Below are 16270 nucleotides of genomic sequence, written 5' to 3'. Positions count from 1 at the left end.
TGATGTAGGAAGAGGGCAGCTAGTAGTCCTGTTACGATAGCAGAAGACGAATTTCTGTGAAACACGCTGTCCTTCTAGGCTAACACGCACAGATGAACTGGAATGACAGTTATGATGAACACCTTAATGTCAGTAAAACAACCAGACTGACTCATATAAAAGTTGATTATCAAGATGAACATGAATCATCCCCTTTAAACCTTGGATGATCAGTAGAGGAGGTCACTGCATTTGAGAAAAAAAAGGGTAATCAGAAGTTAAAAACTACCTATTCCCATCTCAGATAATCAGAAATTCAGATAACTTGTTCTCATGTAATTGGGATTGGGACTGTACTATGTATTTATCACTTTCACTTTTAAGTTATATATTTTATGTATAAGGATTTCCTATATTCATCCAATTAACTGATTCAGCTACTACATAAAATAAAGCACAGTGGTCAAAATATTTTGGTGGTAATAGTTCACCTCCTTCCTTTACGTTAATTGCTGTTACGCTTATTTGTTATCACAGATGATATGATTTTTGTGTCTTGATAATTAGCTTTATTTTGCTCTCTCTTTCAGATTCAGAGATTCACAAATTTATCAGAGTTGTACACACAGATAGGATTCCACAGGAAAGCGGCTTTCTGCAAGAGGTTAGCTGCAACAAGATACGTATCTGCTCAGAATCCTCAACCAAATTGGTCTCAGTGCTATCATTTAATGTTGCAAGCGTTATCTGGCCACAAACTTAGTCTGGATCCTACTGATTTCCCTAAAGGTAAGAATAATATCGTAAATTAGCATAATTTTATATAAATAATCAGCAATTAACAATTAATGATATCCAGAATGAAATTTTCACTCAGCAACGGAGTGTGCGCTGATATGAAACTTCCTGGGAGATTAAAACTTGTGCAGGATAATGACTCAAATTTTGAACCTTTGCCTATTGCGGGCAAGTGCTCTACTATCTGAGATTCAATAATATACCCCATAAGATCAAATTTTGGACAATTAGCATAGGTCTGCTACTGAATCAAAGGGTTTTTGGAAATCAAAAAATACTGCATTGATCCAAAGCTTTCAGTATGTCATGTGAGAAAAGTGGAAGTTGGGTTTGCATTATATATATTTTCAGAATTCATGCTGGTTGGCATTGAGGTCATTCTATTCAAGACACCTCATTATGTTTGAGCATAGAATATGTTCTAAGATTCTACAACAGATCAATGTCAAGGATATTGGACTGTAGTTTTGTGGGTCACTTCTACTACCCTTCTTGTAGATGGGTGTGACCTGTGTCTTTTTTCCAAGAACTAGGCGTGGTTTTTATGTTTGAGCATAGAATATGTTCTAAGATTCTACAACAAATCAATGTCAAGGATATTGGACTGCAGTTTTGTGGGTCACTTCTACTACCCTTCTTGTAGATGGGTGTGACCTGTGTCTTTTTCCAAGAACTAGGCATGATTTTTTTGTTCAAGGGATCTAGGACAGATTATAGGGAAAAGGGGCTAACTCAGCTGCAAATTCAGTATAGAATCTGACAGAGATAATGAGTTACACAGTATGTAATAAAGGCGTGAGAACTCGGCAGGTTACAATGGTGGAGTAGCTTATTTCATTAGCAGCTGTAGAAAATTTACAACTAATTATTCAAGAAATGAGAAAACACTTAAAGCCAAAAAATTGTGTATGTTTTCAGAATAGAAGCAAACATCTTGTGACTTCACTAATATTGAGGGAAGCATGATGAAATAGAAGATAGGTGAGGATATTTGGGTTAATCCTCTCTGTAGTCACTGGTAGATGTAACACTGTGAATAGGTCTACACCTCCAATCATTCTATCAGTTAGTAGCTCCCTTGTAAACATGTGGGGTTGTTGTGATTATATTAAATTCTGGCCCACCCTTGGAGGTGTGATGTTAAACATCAACTGTTTTAATCTTAGTTTCCATGTACTTAAAATAAGGGAAAGGCAACAACTCACCTGTAGCATAATGACATGTAGCACGTAGATGTGCGTAATGGAACACAGTGTTCACTTGTTTTTTCTGCTGTGAGCATGGTGGTGTGCATTTGGTTGTCAGTGTGGTTGTGTGTGTGAGTGTATATACTCTATGCTAGAAAAGAACCAGAGCTTGAAAACTTATGAACACGTTTTTGTGTTACATTTGTGTTTGCACCAAACATCAGTCTGCTATAGGTGAATGGTTGCCTTTCCCTTTTTTACGTATTGTTCCATCCAGGACTTTCTATTAATTTTCATGTATGTGTTTATTTTACAACCACTCAAACAAAAGCTCATGCCTATTACAGTGAATACAAAAAAAGATGCAAATTACAATTTATAGTGTTTATCTTACTCTGCATCATTTTCTGTATGCCAGTGAAGATCTAACTTGCTTATGGGTAACGTCCTGTACTGTTTTCATTGAATACTTAGCTAATGTAATGGTACCAATGAAGAGATAATTAGCATCATAATATTTTCTGATTTTGCATACCATTACTTAATCTTATGGAATAGGATATCTACCAAATGATCTACAACTGAGCAACTTTTTACATGCAATAAAAATTGTTGGTTTTCAGTGTAATGTTTCCAGATGGTTTTTTTGTCATTTGTAGTTACATTTCGTTGTCATCTGTCTTATAGTAACTGGAAACATCTTTATTTCATCATCACTATATACTGTACTCCATTACAAACACAAATGATGATGTCATAAGTGCAACCTGTAGCACCATACTTTAATTTATAAATCAGTAGTTCAGTTGTTGAAAAAAATTATCTTTTAAATGACTACTACCCAAGATTCAGTTAATGCATTGTCAGAAAGGAGTTTCTGCACAGATGTTTCACTTTCTAACTTAATCTCTAAATAATTTCACTATTATCCAGCCACAGTGTGGATAAGACTATGGTGGATCTTAACATGATTTGTTAGGAATTTATATGGTGTTTTGTGCTTTTTTGGTTAGATAGTGCTCCCATTTATTTTTTCTTGTATTAAGTATACTGAATTATAATTATTATTACATTATCTGTATAACTGACATTACATTCCTCAATGTCTAGCTGTTAGTAACCTATAACTCTGTCAGGAAAAGAGGATGTTACATATTACATGGAGAATTAAGTATGAGCATGCTTTGTGAAAAATGGGTGGCAAATTTGAGTGATGCCAAATAAATTTGGAACTAATATCTCTTCTACATTGATGAGCATTAAGATGACCTGATTTACAGCATGTTAGTCCACCTTTTGATGCAATAGAGCAGAGATTGTGTGTGGGTTCAACTAGTAGGACTGGTGGGTTTCCAGAGGTGTGTGGCACCAGATATCTGTGCGTAGGCTACACAATTCCCATAAATATCAAGCCATTGGTTTGTGGGCATGGATCTGATGCCTGATAGTGCCAAAGATATATTCCGTCATGTTCAGATGAGGCAAATTTGGTCTCCAAGATATGAGTTCACTGTTGTGCTCCTTCAACCACTGTAGCCTTGTGACATCGGCAGTTATCGTGGTGGGAGATGAAATCAGTGATGGGGAAATTATCAGCCATGAAGTGATGCAGGTGGCCCCCAATAATTTCACATCATCTGCAGCTGTTATTACCACGGGTCCCATGGAAGCTGAGGTGAATGTCACCCATAATGTAATACAGTAAAACTTCGTTAACACGAATCCGAAGGGACCAAAAAATCAGGAGTTTGTGTTAAAAAAAATTGTGTTAAGTGAAAAACACAAATTTTAATAAGTATACATGTACAGCAGTACACTGATGTGTAATACACTACTCTATCAATCATGTTATTGTAGACTTACAACACTGTAAAGTGATTGTAAAATTACAAGTACTCACGAATTATGTACGTTACTTTTGTGGAAAGAAATCGGTCATGGTTCGCTGACATTCATGGGAACGATAATATTTTGTAATTTCACAACTAATTGTAATGATAACGTCCGTAAACTGAGCAGTGACGTCAGATGTTGAAGTGAACCGTTCGAAACAGTCCAAGGCTGTAAACATCTCCTGACGGGTAGGTGGAATGGTATCTATATTCTCTTCCTCTTCACTTTCTTCTGATGGCCCTTCTTGCACCTCATTCACAGCTTTTGGCACATCCGTTTCCACAGAAGCACATATGGCAACAGCGTCATCCACTAATGAATTCTTCGAAACTAATCCCAGGGTTCACAAAGTCCTGCAGAACTGTCCATTCCTCAGGTGAAATGGCATCTTACAACTCGTGGACATCTTCAGTTTTGCTATGTCTCCAAGCTCTGTTAAAGCACTTCCCTATATGATGTGGCGATACTGAGTTCCAGGCTGCTGTGATGGCCTTTATTGCATCAAGCAGATTCCAATTTGAGGTTGCACTATTGTTTTAAGCAGCACGAATTGCAGCTCTTTCAAGTCGCTTGCGATAAGCTCTCTTTATGAGAGAGATTGTGCCTTGGTCCAAAGGCTGAAGGAGGCTAGTGGTGCTGGGTGGAAAAAACTGAACCTTTATGTTGGATAGGTTCAGATCATGAACGTTATGGGCAGTACATCTGTCCAATGTAAGAACAACATGTCTATTTTGAGCAACCATTTGACTGTTGAAACGAAGAAGCCACTTGCAAAATGATGTCCCATCGATCCAAGCTTTCTTGTGGTGAGAGTAGATGCAAGGTAAAGTGTCCATATTTATGTTTTTAAAACAATGTAGTTCCTCGGATTTACCGATAACTCAGGGACGAAACTTCTCACTGCCATCAGCATTACAGCACAGTACAACAGCCACATGTTGTTTGCTTCGTGCTCCACCATGACACTTATCACCTTTTATCCCCAGGGTGTGATTTGGAAAAAGCTTGTAGAAAAATCCAGTTTCATCCATGTTGAACACATCACACGAGGCATACTTTTCCCTCACTCGGTTGAATTCATGCAACCAGCTGTTCACACTTTCTTCATCAACTTTTATTTGCTTTACCACAAATTTGTACAGATGAAATTGAATGTCTCTTTTGGAACCAATACAACCAACCAGCAGAATAACGGAACTCTTCGATGCCCATATCTTTAGCAAGATCATTTGCTTTTGACTGAATCACAGGGCCAGTTAAAGGTATGATACATGCACGCATACGATTGAACCATTCTAGCAGTAACATCTCGATGTTTTAATACTTGGTGGTATGAAGTCGTTTAGATTTGTTTCCAGAACCTGATGCCACAGCATTAATAATTTTTTCTTGATTCTTAATAATCATAGATAAAGTAGGTTTAGGTATTCCAAACTGCTCTGCAATTGCTGTTTTCTTGGTACCACGATCCACTTCATCTAGAATCTTAAGCTTTAACTGTACATTTAGAGCTGTCTGTTTCCTCTTTGCCATTTTCACGTGATATATATATATCACGTGGGAAAAATATATCTAAAAACACAGATGATGTGACTTACCGAACGAAAGTACTGGCAGGTCGATAGACACACAAACATACACACGAAATTCAAGCTTTCGCAACAAACTGTTGCCTCATCAGGAAAGAGGGAAGGAGAGGGAAAGACGAAAGGATGTGGGTTTTAAGGGAGAGGGTAAGGAGTCATTCCAATCCCGGGAGCGGAAAGACTTACCTTAGGGGGAAAAAAGGACAGGTATACACTCTCGCACACACACATATATCCATCTCCACATACACAGACACAAGCAGACATTTGTAAAGGCAAAGAGTTTGTGGACATCCAACACCTCATTTCTTACTCATAATTTCACTTTTGTAGATGCTCATGACAGTAGCATGGAAACATTTGACCAGTGTAGCATTTCTGAGCTGCAAACTTGCATTCTTTGTAAATCAGTTGCATTTTTACCTTATCTACATCAGTGAAAATTGTACTTACACAATCCTTCAACTAACGATATTGGTCAGTGTGCATTTTCCTTGTGTTTCCATTAGTTTACTGTCAACTCCAGCAAGTGGCTAGTTACATTACCTCAGGTTCCTGCATTGTGTGGTAATACAGAAGAGTCGGTCAGTTTCATGTTACATTTTATTAATTCATGGTTATGTGAATAGTATATTGAGATACATTTTTGAAAGGTCTTGAGGAGAGGAAGTGGATTAGCAAATAAAAAAGGTATGGTGCTGTATAAAAAAGACATACTGCTGTTTGCATCTTTGTAATGAACAGATTGAAAGAAAGGAAAGTTGGTGTCCATAAGTAGTTTATCATCATTTGTTTGGACAGGCCTCAGTGGTGCACAATTCTGCTTCATGACACTGCTCTGATAATGTTGCAGAAAGGACAGGGCTGCAGGTGGACACATTTCAGTTGGAATTACTGTCTCCTTATCTAGCACCCTAAGACTTAAGTCTCTTCCAAAACTTAAGGAAGTTATTGGTGGTCAACAATTGGAGAATGATGACATGTTGAAAGGAAATGTAATTGACAGGTTAAATGAACTGACAGCAGAGTTCTGTGATGACGGTATCCAAAGTTGGTGCTGTGACTGAACAAGTATTTGGAAATTAATGATGACTGTGTGGAAAAATAAAATAATGTTCGTATTTTAATTTCCTATAAAAGTTACATTCATAAATAAAATATTTCTTCTGCTTTGGCAGACCACTTCATACTTAAAAACCAGTCCTCATAGTACTGTATCAAACATTAGGTTGCACTGTTTTTACCTTTGCAACTCTCCATGCTCAAATATAAAATACTTGTTGCTGTCCAACTTTATACATTACTGACTCAAAACGTGTTAATGAAGACATCTTTTATTTTGTCTTTGAACTGTTCAGGCAACATTGAGAAATAGAAGAATCATCCCTTTTATATCTGGCAAGTACTGCATGGAATTTATTTATTTATTCATTTATTCTTTATTATTACACCCTTCTGTCCATGAAGCTAACATATGCCATATAACTCGCATTGTTTGTGAATAATAAAAATATATATATTAATTATTTGTGTGTGGTACTTACTAATTTAAACAAAGAAAATAAAATAAAAATGCTAATACTGAAACTATTTTGTTGTCACCACAAAACTACTATAAACCCATTAACCAATTATCCAACTACTAATACTACTGCTATTATTATACATTTTGTTCAGTTTTTCATTTATTAGAATGCATCTAAATTACAAATGGTTGTTTCCACTATTGTACTTGCCCTCATACTACCCCAGTCAACAGCCACTGTCTGCTGGATTCCTTGGGTATAGGGCAGCAAGTCAACAGCATTTCCACTGTAACAAACAATTCCATGATCCAATGTAAAATCTTAGAATCCACACTTCAGTGACCATTTGCACCAACCTGAAGTATATATTGTCTAGCCAGAATGCAGCATGCTGACATGTGGCTGAATATCTCTTGAAGTTATCCTGTATACTGTGGCTGCAATATTGTCCAAGATTCATCAAGTTGTCTCGTTCCTCAGTATTGCTTTAGGATGCTGCATCCTTAATGCCTGGCGACGATTACTCGCTGCATATTCATAAAGTGCACAGTCCCACAACATGTTCTCTGGAGTGCCCAAATTGCTGCAGGTGCAACTATCATTTTGATTTTTTACAGCTACATAGCATATGGGCATGACTGGTCAGGCAATGTATCAGCTGCTGAAGAAATCTCATTTTTAGTGCCTCCTTGGTGTTAGGGAGCAATTCGTTTGTTGTCTTCTTGTGCCTGAACTGTCCCACTCATTCTGGCACAGTTGGAATATGTGATCTTGGATTAACCTTTCTGTATTTACCACAGTTTGAGGTATCCTTCTTACTTCCATTCGATTGTCTTTCTTTAACCAGCAAATGCCTGCCCATTTTCTGGTCTCAAAGACCAAATGATGACCTTTTGATATGGCCGGTGTCGTTTCCTTTCCTGATGTAATGGAACTGACCAATATAGCCCATTTTGTTATGAGATATTATATACTAATTAAAGTTATTTTCGAAAAGCATTCGCTTAGTATAAGTAGGTATAGCAATCTTTCGTACATCTTTTCCTACTACTATTTCTGAGGCTGGTGGCAGAAATCTTGTAGCTGCATTGCCTGCATAATATTCTCTCTCTTTCATTTTCTTGAAATCTTACAAAATGTTTAAGTAGTTCAATGAAATGATGTAATTCACATCATTGTTTTGGAATATACAAATTTTATTAAGTATGGTGCAAAGACACGGGCATACTTCTCTTTGCATCTGCTCTATTCTGTAGTTACCAAAAGAAGACAAATTAAGTCTGACTTTCTTCATTTATTTTGAGGCAAATGAAAACAAGACAACAGATAGGAAATTGCTCAACTGAGCACCTAATCAATTATAATAAATATTTTATGCAAAAAATATGATGAAAACAATACCTAACACCATAGAGCTAAACAGAAAGAGTTCAGTCACAGCTAGAGATTCTTTCTGTCTGTGTCATGATTCTCTGCTGTTGCATCTGGGCTCTTCTTGTTTCACATCTTAATTTATTCAGTGCCTTGGTCCAGATTCAAGGTAGTCCTCTATAAGGACCCCCATCTGAAAGGTATCAACACTTTCATTGCCCTGTGTGTGTCCACTGTAAGTTCTTGTGCTTTAAAGTCTACATCATCACCCAGTGATGGGCTTCCAGGACAATGAAACACTCTTCTCAGTTCATCCCAGTGATCCTCCTTGATGTTCTATTTGGGCCTTATGCGTACATTTTCTGTGGTGTCTTGGATGTTCCTTCCAATGATTATATAGTGCCTGATACTGTGATAACTCGGTATCATACCACTTTGTCTTCCAACCTTTCAGATGATGTCCCACTGTTACATTTGCGAGACTGACATCTATGTTTGATGTTATTCTGACCCTCCCTTTGTCAGTTAGCACACTGCAACATGTGAACGAATACCTGTAGGCTGAGTTCTATGATGATTCCTTCTACTTACCTTTCATGGTCCTCAGTCAGGTGGCTCTGCCACAATACTGACTTCAAGTTTGCATCAACAGCATTCACAAGAGGTCTTATTCATCCTAGGAGACTAATCTTCATTAAATTAAAAGTATATGGAAAATGTATGGCACATTGATATTAAAGATGTTTCACAGTATGTAAGTACATATGCAAGCTTCCATCCTGTACACACAAAGGAAAGTTGACTCCTTGTGGTGGCAGTAGTTCAATACACTTGTTACCAAGAATAATTTTAGTATCTACTTGCCACCATTCTAGCATCTCTCTTACCTTTACTGAAACAATATAATGCTTGAAACAACAGGCAACTATTTTGGCCAGGCAGGTACATTTTGGGGCTCTGCCTTAGCATTCTCAATATGCCTTTCCCACTCTGCCCAAAGTGTGATACCAACCTGTAATGCTGTCTGTGTGTGATGTATGGTTTCCTCTGCCACTGAATTGATTCACCTAGTGAGAATTACAGTTTAAATTGGACTCCAAATCATGGTGCAACATGGTGCATGTTACATTAACAAATCATTGTGGAGAAGAAAAAGGCGATAAGTGACAGGAAAACAAAACCTGGACAGGTAGATGATGAAATCTTGGGGTTGGAACTGTGGGCTTTCGATCTTGTAGTCTTGACACTTAACAGATCACACAACAGACAGCCAGTGAAAGTTAAATATAATACATGCAGGATCCTCATTCTTTTTCTAGTGTCTTGCAGAAACCATACTTTACACACAATTATGTGATTTGCATAATAAATATGAAAAGGCAGCCATCAATTACAGATGAGATACTAAAATTAATAAAGAAAGAAAATATTGTGTGTGTGTGTGTGTGGTTTTTTTTTTTTTTTTTTTTTTTTTTTTTTTTTTTTTTTTTTCTGTCTGAAATGTTACTACATTCTGTGCAAGCCTCTTCATCTCCAAATAAGTACTGCAGCTTACATCCCTTAAGATCTGTTTACTGAATTCTTCTCTTCGTCCCCCTCTACAATTTTTTTCTTTCCACACTCCTCTCCAGTACTAAATTGGTGATTTCTTGATGTCTCTGAATGTGTCCAACTGACCAATCCCTTCTTCTAGTCAGGTTGTGCCACAATTTCTTTTCTCCCAAATTCTATTCAGTACCACCACATCTATAATTTTAAGTATCTCATTTCCTAATCTACCTTTCTCAGCATCACCTGAATATCCATATTTTGCTTTGGTTGATTTTCATCTCACATGCTCCCTTCAAGACACTGTCAATTCCATTCAACTGCTCTTCCATGTACTTTGCCGTCTCAACAGAATTATCATGTCATTGGCAAATCTTGAAGTTTTCATTTCTTCTCCCTGAACTTTAGTCCCTTCTCCAAATTTTGATATTTTTCTTTTGTTTTCTTTACTGCTTCCTCAGTGTATAGATTGTATGTAGGTCACAAGCCCATTTCACTCCCTTTTCAACCACTGCGTATCTATGATGATGCCCCTCGACTCTTATAATTGCTGCCTGATTTCTGCACAAGAGTTGTAAATAGCCATTCTCTCCTTGTAAATTACCCCTGCTACCTTCAGAATTTCAAAGAGACTATTCCTGTCAACATCGTTAGATTTTCTAAGTTTACAAATGCTATAAATGTATGTTTGCCTTTCCTTAACATATCCTCTAAGAGTAGTTGTTAGGTCTGTATTGCCTTGCGTGTGCCTACATTTCTCCAGAATCCAAACTGATCTCCCCCTGTTCAACTTCTGCCACTTTTTCAGTTCTTCTGTAAAGAATTCATGTTATTATTTTTCAACCATCCATCACTTATTACATTGATAATTCGGTAATATTCACTCTGAGAGATTAAATTATCCAGAAATGTTGAAAAGGTAGAGACTAATGGAGGAAGGAAATACGTGATAAGATACATATCAAATTGCAAAACGGATATGTAAATGCTGGTCAATGACCATCAATTACTTTAGAAAGCATAGAGCAAGGGAAGCAAAGATTAGTTAGTTAGTTAGTTATATGGTGTTCCATGGCAACAGCTATGATGTGGAACGTGTCAAGTGCATAAGAAATGCACACATGAATAGATACAGTTTTTATTGCCTACCCCATTCCCTTAAATGGTTTAGAAGGAGTTGTCAAGGAGATATGATTTCAATTTATTTTTGAAGCTATTACTGCTGTCTGCTGACATTTTACTTCATTTGGAAATTTATCTAAAAGTTTTACAGCCAAATATAGTGTGAGTATAGTGTAAGTCTTTCTTTGTTCTGGTATTATACTCTTGAATTCACTGTTTTTAAACTGGTCCATTTTATTTTTGAGTAAATGTACTTTCCTAGTCTTGTACACAGATGCCTACAAGATGTGCGACTATGGGCCCCACACATTATTCTAACCATTTTTTGACCAGTGAATACTTTTTGCCTATGTGTTGAGTTGCCCCAAAATATTATTCTGTATGACATCAGATAGTGAAAGTATGCAACGTATATTAGCTTACTAATTTCTATATCATCAGAATTGGAAATTATTCTGATTACAAAAGTTGCTAAGCCTAGTCACTTTAGGAGATACAAAATACGAATTTTCCAATTAAGATTCTCATCTGTATGTATGCCTAAAAACTTAGTGTTCACTGCTCTGTTTACTGACTTACATTGATGTGTTACATTTATTAAAGGAACTGTATTCCTTGCAGCAGAAAATTGAATGTACTGTGCTTTTTCAAAGTTCAGAGCAAGCCCATTTACAGAAAACCAATTAATAACTTTTTCAAAGACAGTATTTGTATCATTTTCCATTGGAGTTTCTTTTACTGTATTAATAATGATACTTGTATCATCAGCAAACAAACAGTGCCAGTTTAGCTTCTTATTTCAGATAAGAAGAGAGGTCATTCGCATGTATCAAGAACGGAAAGGGACCCATGGTCGATCCCTGTGGAACACCTAATGTAATTTCACCTGTTAGATGAAGTGGCAAACTTCCTTAAATTATTTAAACCATACAAAAAAACCTTTGCTTCCTGTTCTGTAGATCTGACTTAGCCATTCATATGCTGTTCCATTTATAGCATAGAATTGTAATTTCTGTAACATAATCTCATGGTTTACACAATCAAATGCTTTGATAAGTTAATAACTTCCTATTGGTGACATTTTGTTATTTAAAGGCTATTATGTAGGCAATGAATTTGTATATTCCTATCTCAGTGGAACAGCATTTTTGAAACCCAAACTGTAATTTACTAAGTATCCAATTACTGTTGAGATGCCTAACCACTCTTGAGTACATTACTTTCTCATGATTTATGAAAATGCTATAAGCAAGAATACTGGTCGCTAATTATTGATGTCTGTGGTGTCCCCTTTTTTTTGTAGAGAGGCTTAACAGTTGCATATTTTAACCTGTCTGTGAAAATACCTTAGTGATGCATTACATATGTGACACAGAACATCATCTGTAACTGCTCCACATTGTTTTAATATCTTGTTACAAATGTCATCTACTCCAAAAGAACATTTATTTTTCAAAAATTTAATGATTTTCCTTATTTAACAATAGGTTGTTAGATGAAATTTAATCTGACTAGGATTTCTCAAAACTGCCTTTCCATATACTGCTTTGTGTTTTCTTTTAACCTATTCTCACTAATTTTTACACCTTCACTTAAGAAATGGTATTTAAAAGCATTAGCTATTTGTGTACTATTGGTTAAGATGGTCTCAATCTCTTTAATGGTAATACTACTTACCCCAGTGGTTACTTTTCCTGTCTCCCTTCCAACAACACTCCATACTGACATGATTTTATTGCCTGAGTTGATAATTTCATCTCTAACATACATATTTCTTGATTTTCTGACTACTTTTCTCAGTTTGTTACAATAATTTTTATGGTGTAAAATTACTTCTGGGTCTTCAGTAATTCTTGCTATCTTGTATAGTTTCCTTTTTCTTTCTGAAGACACTTTAATACCTGTGGTAATCCAAGGTTTCTTTGAAAACTGTTTCTTGTTATATTTAGTAATTTTTTTTGGGCATCAATGTTCAAAAAGGGATATATATTTATAAAGAAATATGCTGCATTTATCATTGGCATTTGGCTCATTATATACTCTGCAATCAAAAATATCTGGACACCTGGCTGAAAATGACTTAAAAGTTTGTGGCGCCCTCCATCGGTAATGCTGGAATTCAATTTGGTGTTGGCCCATCCTTAGCCTTGATGACAACTTCCACTCTTGCAGGCATACATTCTATTAGGTGCTGGAAGGTTTCATGGGGAATGGCAGCCCATTCTTCATGGAGTGCTGCACTGAGGACAGGTATCAATGTCGGTTGGTGAGGCCTGGCACAAAGTCAGCATTCCAAAACATCCTAAAGGTGTAATATAGGATTCAGGTCAGGACTCTGTGCAGGCCAGTCCATTACAGGGATGTTGTTGTCGTGTAACCACTCCGCCACAGGCTGTGCATTATGAACAGGTGCTTGATCGTGTAGAAAGCTGCGATCACCATCCCTGAATTGCTCTTCAGCAGTGGGAAACAAGGTGGTGCTTAAAACATCAATGTAGGCCTGTGCTGTGATAGTGCCACGCAAAACAACAAGGGGTACAAGCGCCCTCCATGAAAAACATGACCACACCATACCACCACCTCCTCCGAATTTTACTGTTGGCACTACACACGCTGGCTGATGACGTTCACCGGGCATTTGCCATACCCACACCCAGCAATTGGATCGCCATATTGTATACTGTGATTGGTCACTCCACACAACGTTTTTCCACTGTTCAGTCATCCATTGTTTACACTCCTTACACCAAGCGAGGCATCTTTTGGCATTTACAAGCATGATGTGTGGCTTATGAGCAGCTGCTGGACCATGAAATCCAAGTTTTCTCACCTCCTGCCTAACTGTCATAGTACTTGCAGTGGATCCTGATGCAGTTTGGAATTCCTGTGTGATGGTCTGGATAGGTGTCGGCCTATTACATATTACAGCGCTCTTCAACAGTTGGCGGTCTCTGTCAGTGAACAGACGAGTTCGGCCTGTACGCTTTTGTGCTGTACATGTCCCTTCACATTTCCACTTCACTAGTACATCAGAAACAGTGGACGTAGTGATGTTCAGGAGTGTGGAAATCTCATGCATAGACATATGACACAAGTGACACTCAATCACCTGACCACATTTGAAGTCCGTGAGTTCCGCGGAGCACCCTATTCTGCTCTCTCACGATGTATAATGACTACTGAGGTTGCTAATGTGCAATACCTGGCAGTAGCTGGCAGCACAATGCACCTAGTATGAAAAACATATGTTTTTGGGGATGTCTGGATACTTTTGATCACATAGTGTACATCTCTTCAATTAACATTTCTTATACTTTCTCTGAAGTGCAGTATAGATACCAGGTTGAGCAACTTTACACTTTTACTTAATGGTTTCTGAACTGTACACCCTGCAAGGTTTCATAAGTTAATAAACTGTGCATCATGATCTGATAATCCATTTATCACAGGGAAAGCATGTGGTAGTTTTACATCATATTGCTGTACAAATACATTATCTATTACAGTGCTACTGTCTTGAGCTATACGTGTAGGGAAATTGATTACTGATTCTATGTTATATGTCATTGACAACGCTCCTAGTCAATAAAATTCTTCTGGGTTTGAGGCCACAATGTCATCTGTAAAATTTCGATGTACTATGGAGGAGTGTTGTCATTGGATGTAAGCGTGAGGAGGAAGGTTATTAGGAGTTAATTTTATTGGTCTTTGCATTGCATGTTGTCATTGGCGGAAACGGGCATTTTCCATTGGAATTTCCTTTACTGCTTGCCATTGGTGGAAATCGGCAAATAGGAGACTAAGCGGCAACTACAGTGTAGCTGCCTGCTATTGACTAGGCCGCGTCAGCACTCTGTGTACCCACCACCGCTGTTGCTCTGCGAGAGCTGTCCTTCCACAAAGCTATCACAGCTGGCAACCAGGACGCTGGAAGTCGGTACCAGTCTTATCTATTCGTATTGTCGGGTCACTTGGCTATTTCTGTAACCACTCTAATCTTCCTCCCCAAACTAAATGACTATTTTGCTAGTACACGGGCCTCTCAAAATTCGATCTTCATCCTGCACTGTTCCTGATGTTCTGCCACTGTTGATTTGTGGTATTGTTTGAGACGGATATATCTCTCATGTTCAGTTCACCTCATGCTTATTGGACGACCAGTTTCACCAGTCCACATTTGCACCCGATTTCATAAACTCTGGCGGCGTGAAATTTGTCGATTGTATATTTCATCTAGCCCAGAATGTCTTTTATTTTGTTGCTGCTACGAAAAATCGCCTTAATGCCTGCCCAACGGAGAATTTTACCCAGACGTTCAGTAACCCCTTGTGCATATGGTAGAATGACAGTATTCTGTGCTTTGTTCTGCATTTCCCTGTTGCCCTCCTCCTTTGGCGAGATGGTTTTGTGTATCATCCTCATGTCATAGCCATTAGCTCCAAAAATGGAGCTGAGTTTCTGTAGTTCAGCTTGCATGTTGTGTTCATCACTGATCCTGTAGGTTCTCTTAGTTGAGAGCACTCCTCCATAGTATATAAGTATCCAAACTAGTGCTCATTCAGCAGTTATCAATACACCCTGAGGAAGGCGCCTTGCAACAGTTGCCGAAACATCGGAATTTTACAGATGACAGTGCGGCCTCAAACCCAAAAGAATTTTATTGACTGTAACAACGGCGGTGGAAGCCTACATTTACAGATAACACTTTTAGTTTACTTTTTCTATCAGAATTGCTTAGAAAGTTTACGTTGAAATCACCACAGATGCATAAATTTTTCTTTTTGTCTGGCAGACAGCATAATAGGAACCCAAACTCCCAATCTCCTAATGGGCAGCTGTACATTGTTGCTAATATCAGCACTATTATCTAGCCTTGGTTCACCTGTGCAAACTTCAAAGTGCTGATTGCCACAAAACTTGATTACTTCTACAGTGTTGTAGTTATACCCTTGTTTTGTGTAAATGGCAACTCCTCCTTTATCCATACTAAATCTGCAAGTGTAACATGCTAAATTATACCCATTTATACTGACACTTTCCATCCCCAGTTACACAGTGTTCAGATAGACAGACAGAGTATATCAATCTCTGTTTTTATTTTTGAGATCATCTAAACACACTAACAGCTCACCTATTTTATTTTTTATTCCCCGATATTTTGACAAAAAAAGTTGATACTGCCCTTAGCTTTATCCCTATTTACTGTACTTGAAGCTTCTTTTATTCTATTTTTCTTGGTTGTTGTCTGGCTGGGCTTTGG

General features: G+C 37.6%; 1 protein-coding gene across 4 annotated transcripts in view; it reads left to right on the top strand.

Moving 5' to 3' along the window:
* The window catches only part of LOC126236343 (protein brunelleschi), a 253243-nt gene that overhangs the window by 100589 nt on the left and 136384 nt on the right, over positions 1–16270 (top strand). For all 4 annotated transcript variants that reach the window (XM_049945571.1, XM_049945572.1, XM_049945574.1 and 1 more), the window contains one exon: positions 570–768. In XM_049945571.1, the coding sequence (XP_049801528.1) occupies positions 570–768 (199 nt within the window). The remainder of the gene's footprint in view (positions 1–569; positions 769–16270) is intronic.

The sequence above is a fragment of the Schistocerca nitens genome, chromosome 2, assembly GCF_023898315.1.
Source record: "Schistocerca nitens isolate TAMUIC-IGC-003100 chromosome 2, iqSchNite1.1, whole genome shotgun sequence".
Taxonomy (NCBI): Eukaryota; Metazoa; Arthropoda; class Insecta; order Orthoptera; family Acrididae; genus Schistocerca; species Schistocerca nitens.
This window is presented reverse-complemented; position numbering and strand designations above follow the sequence as displayed.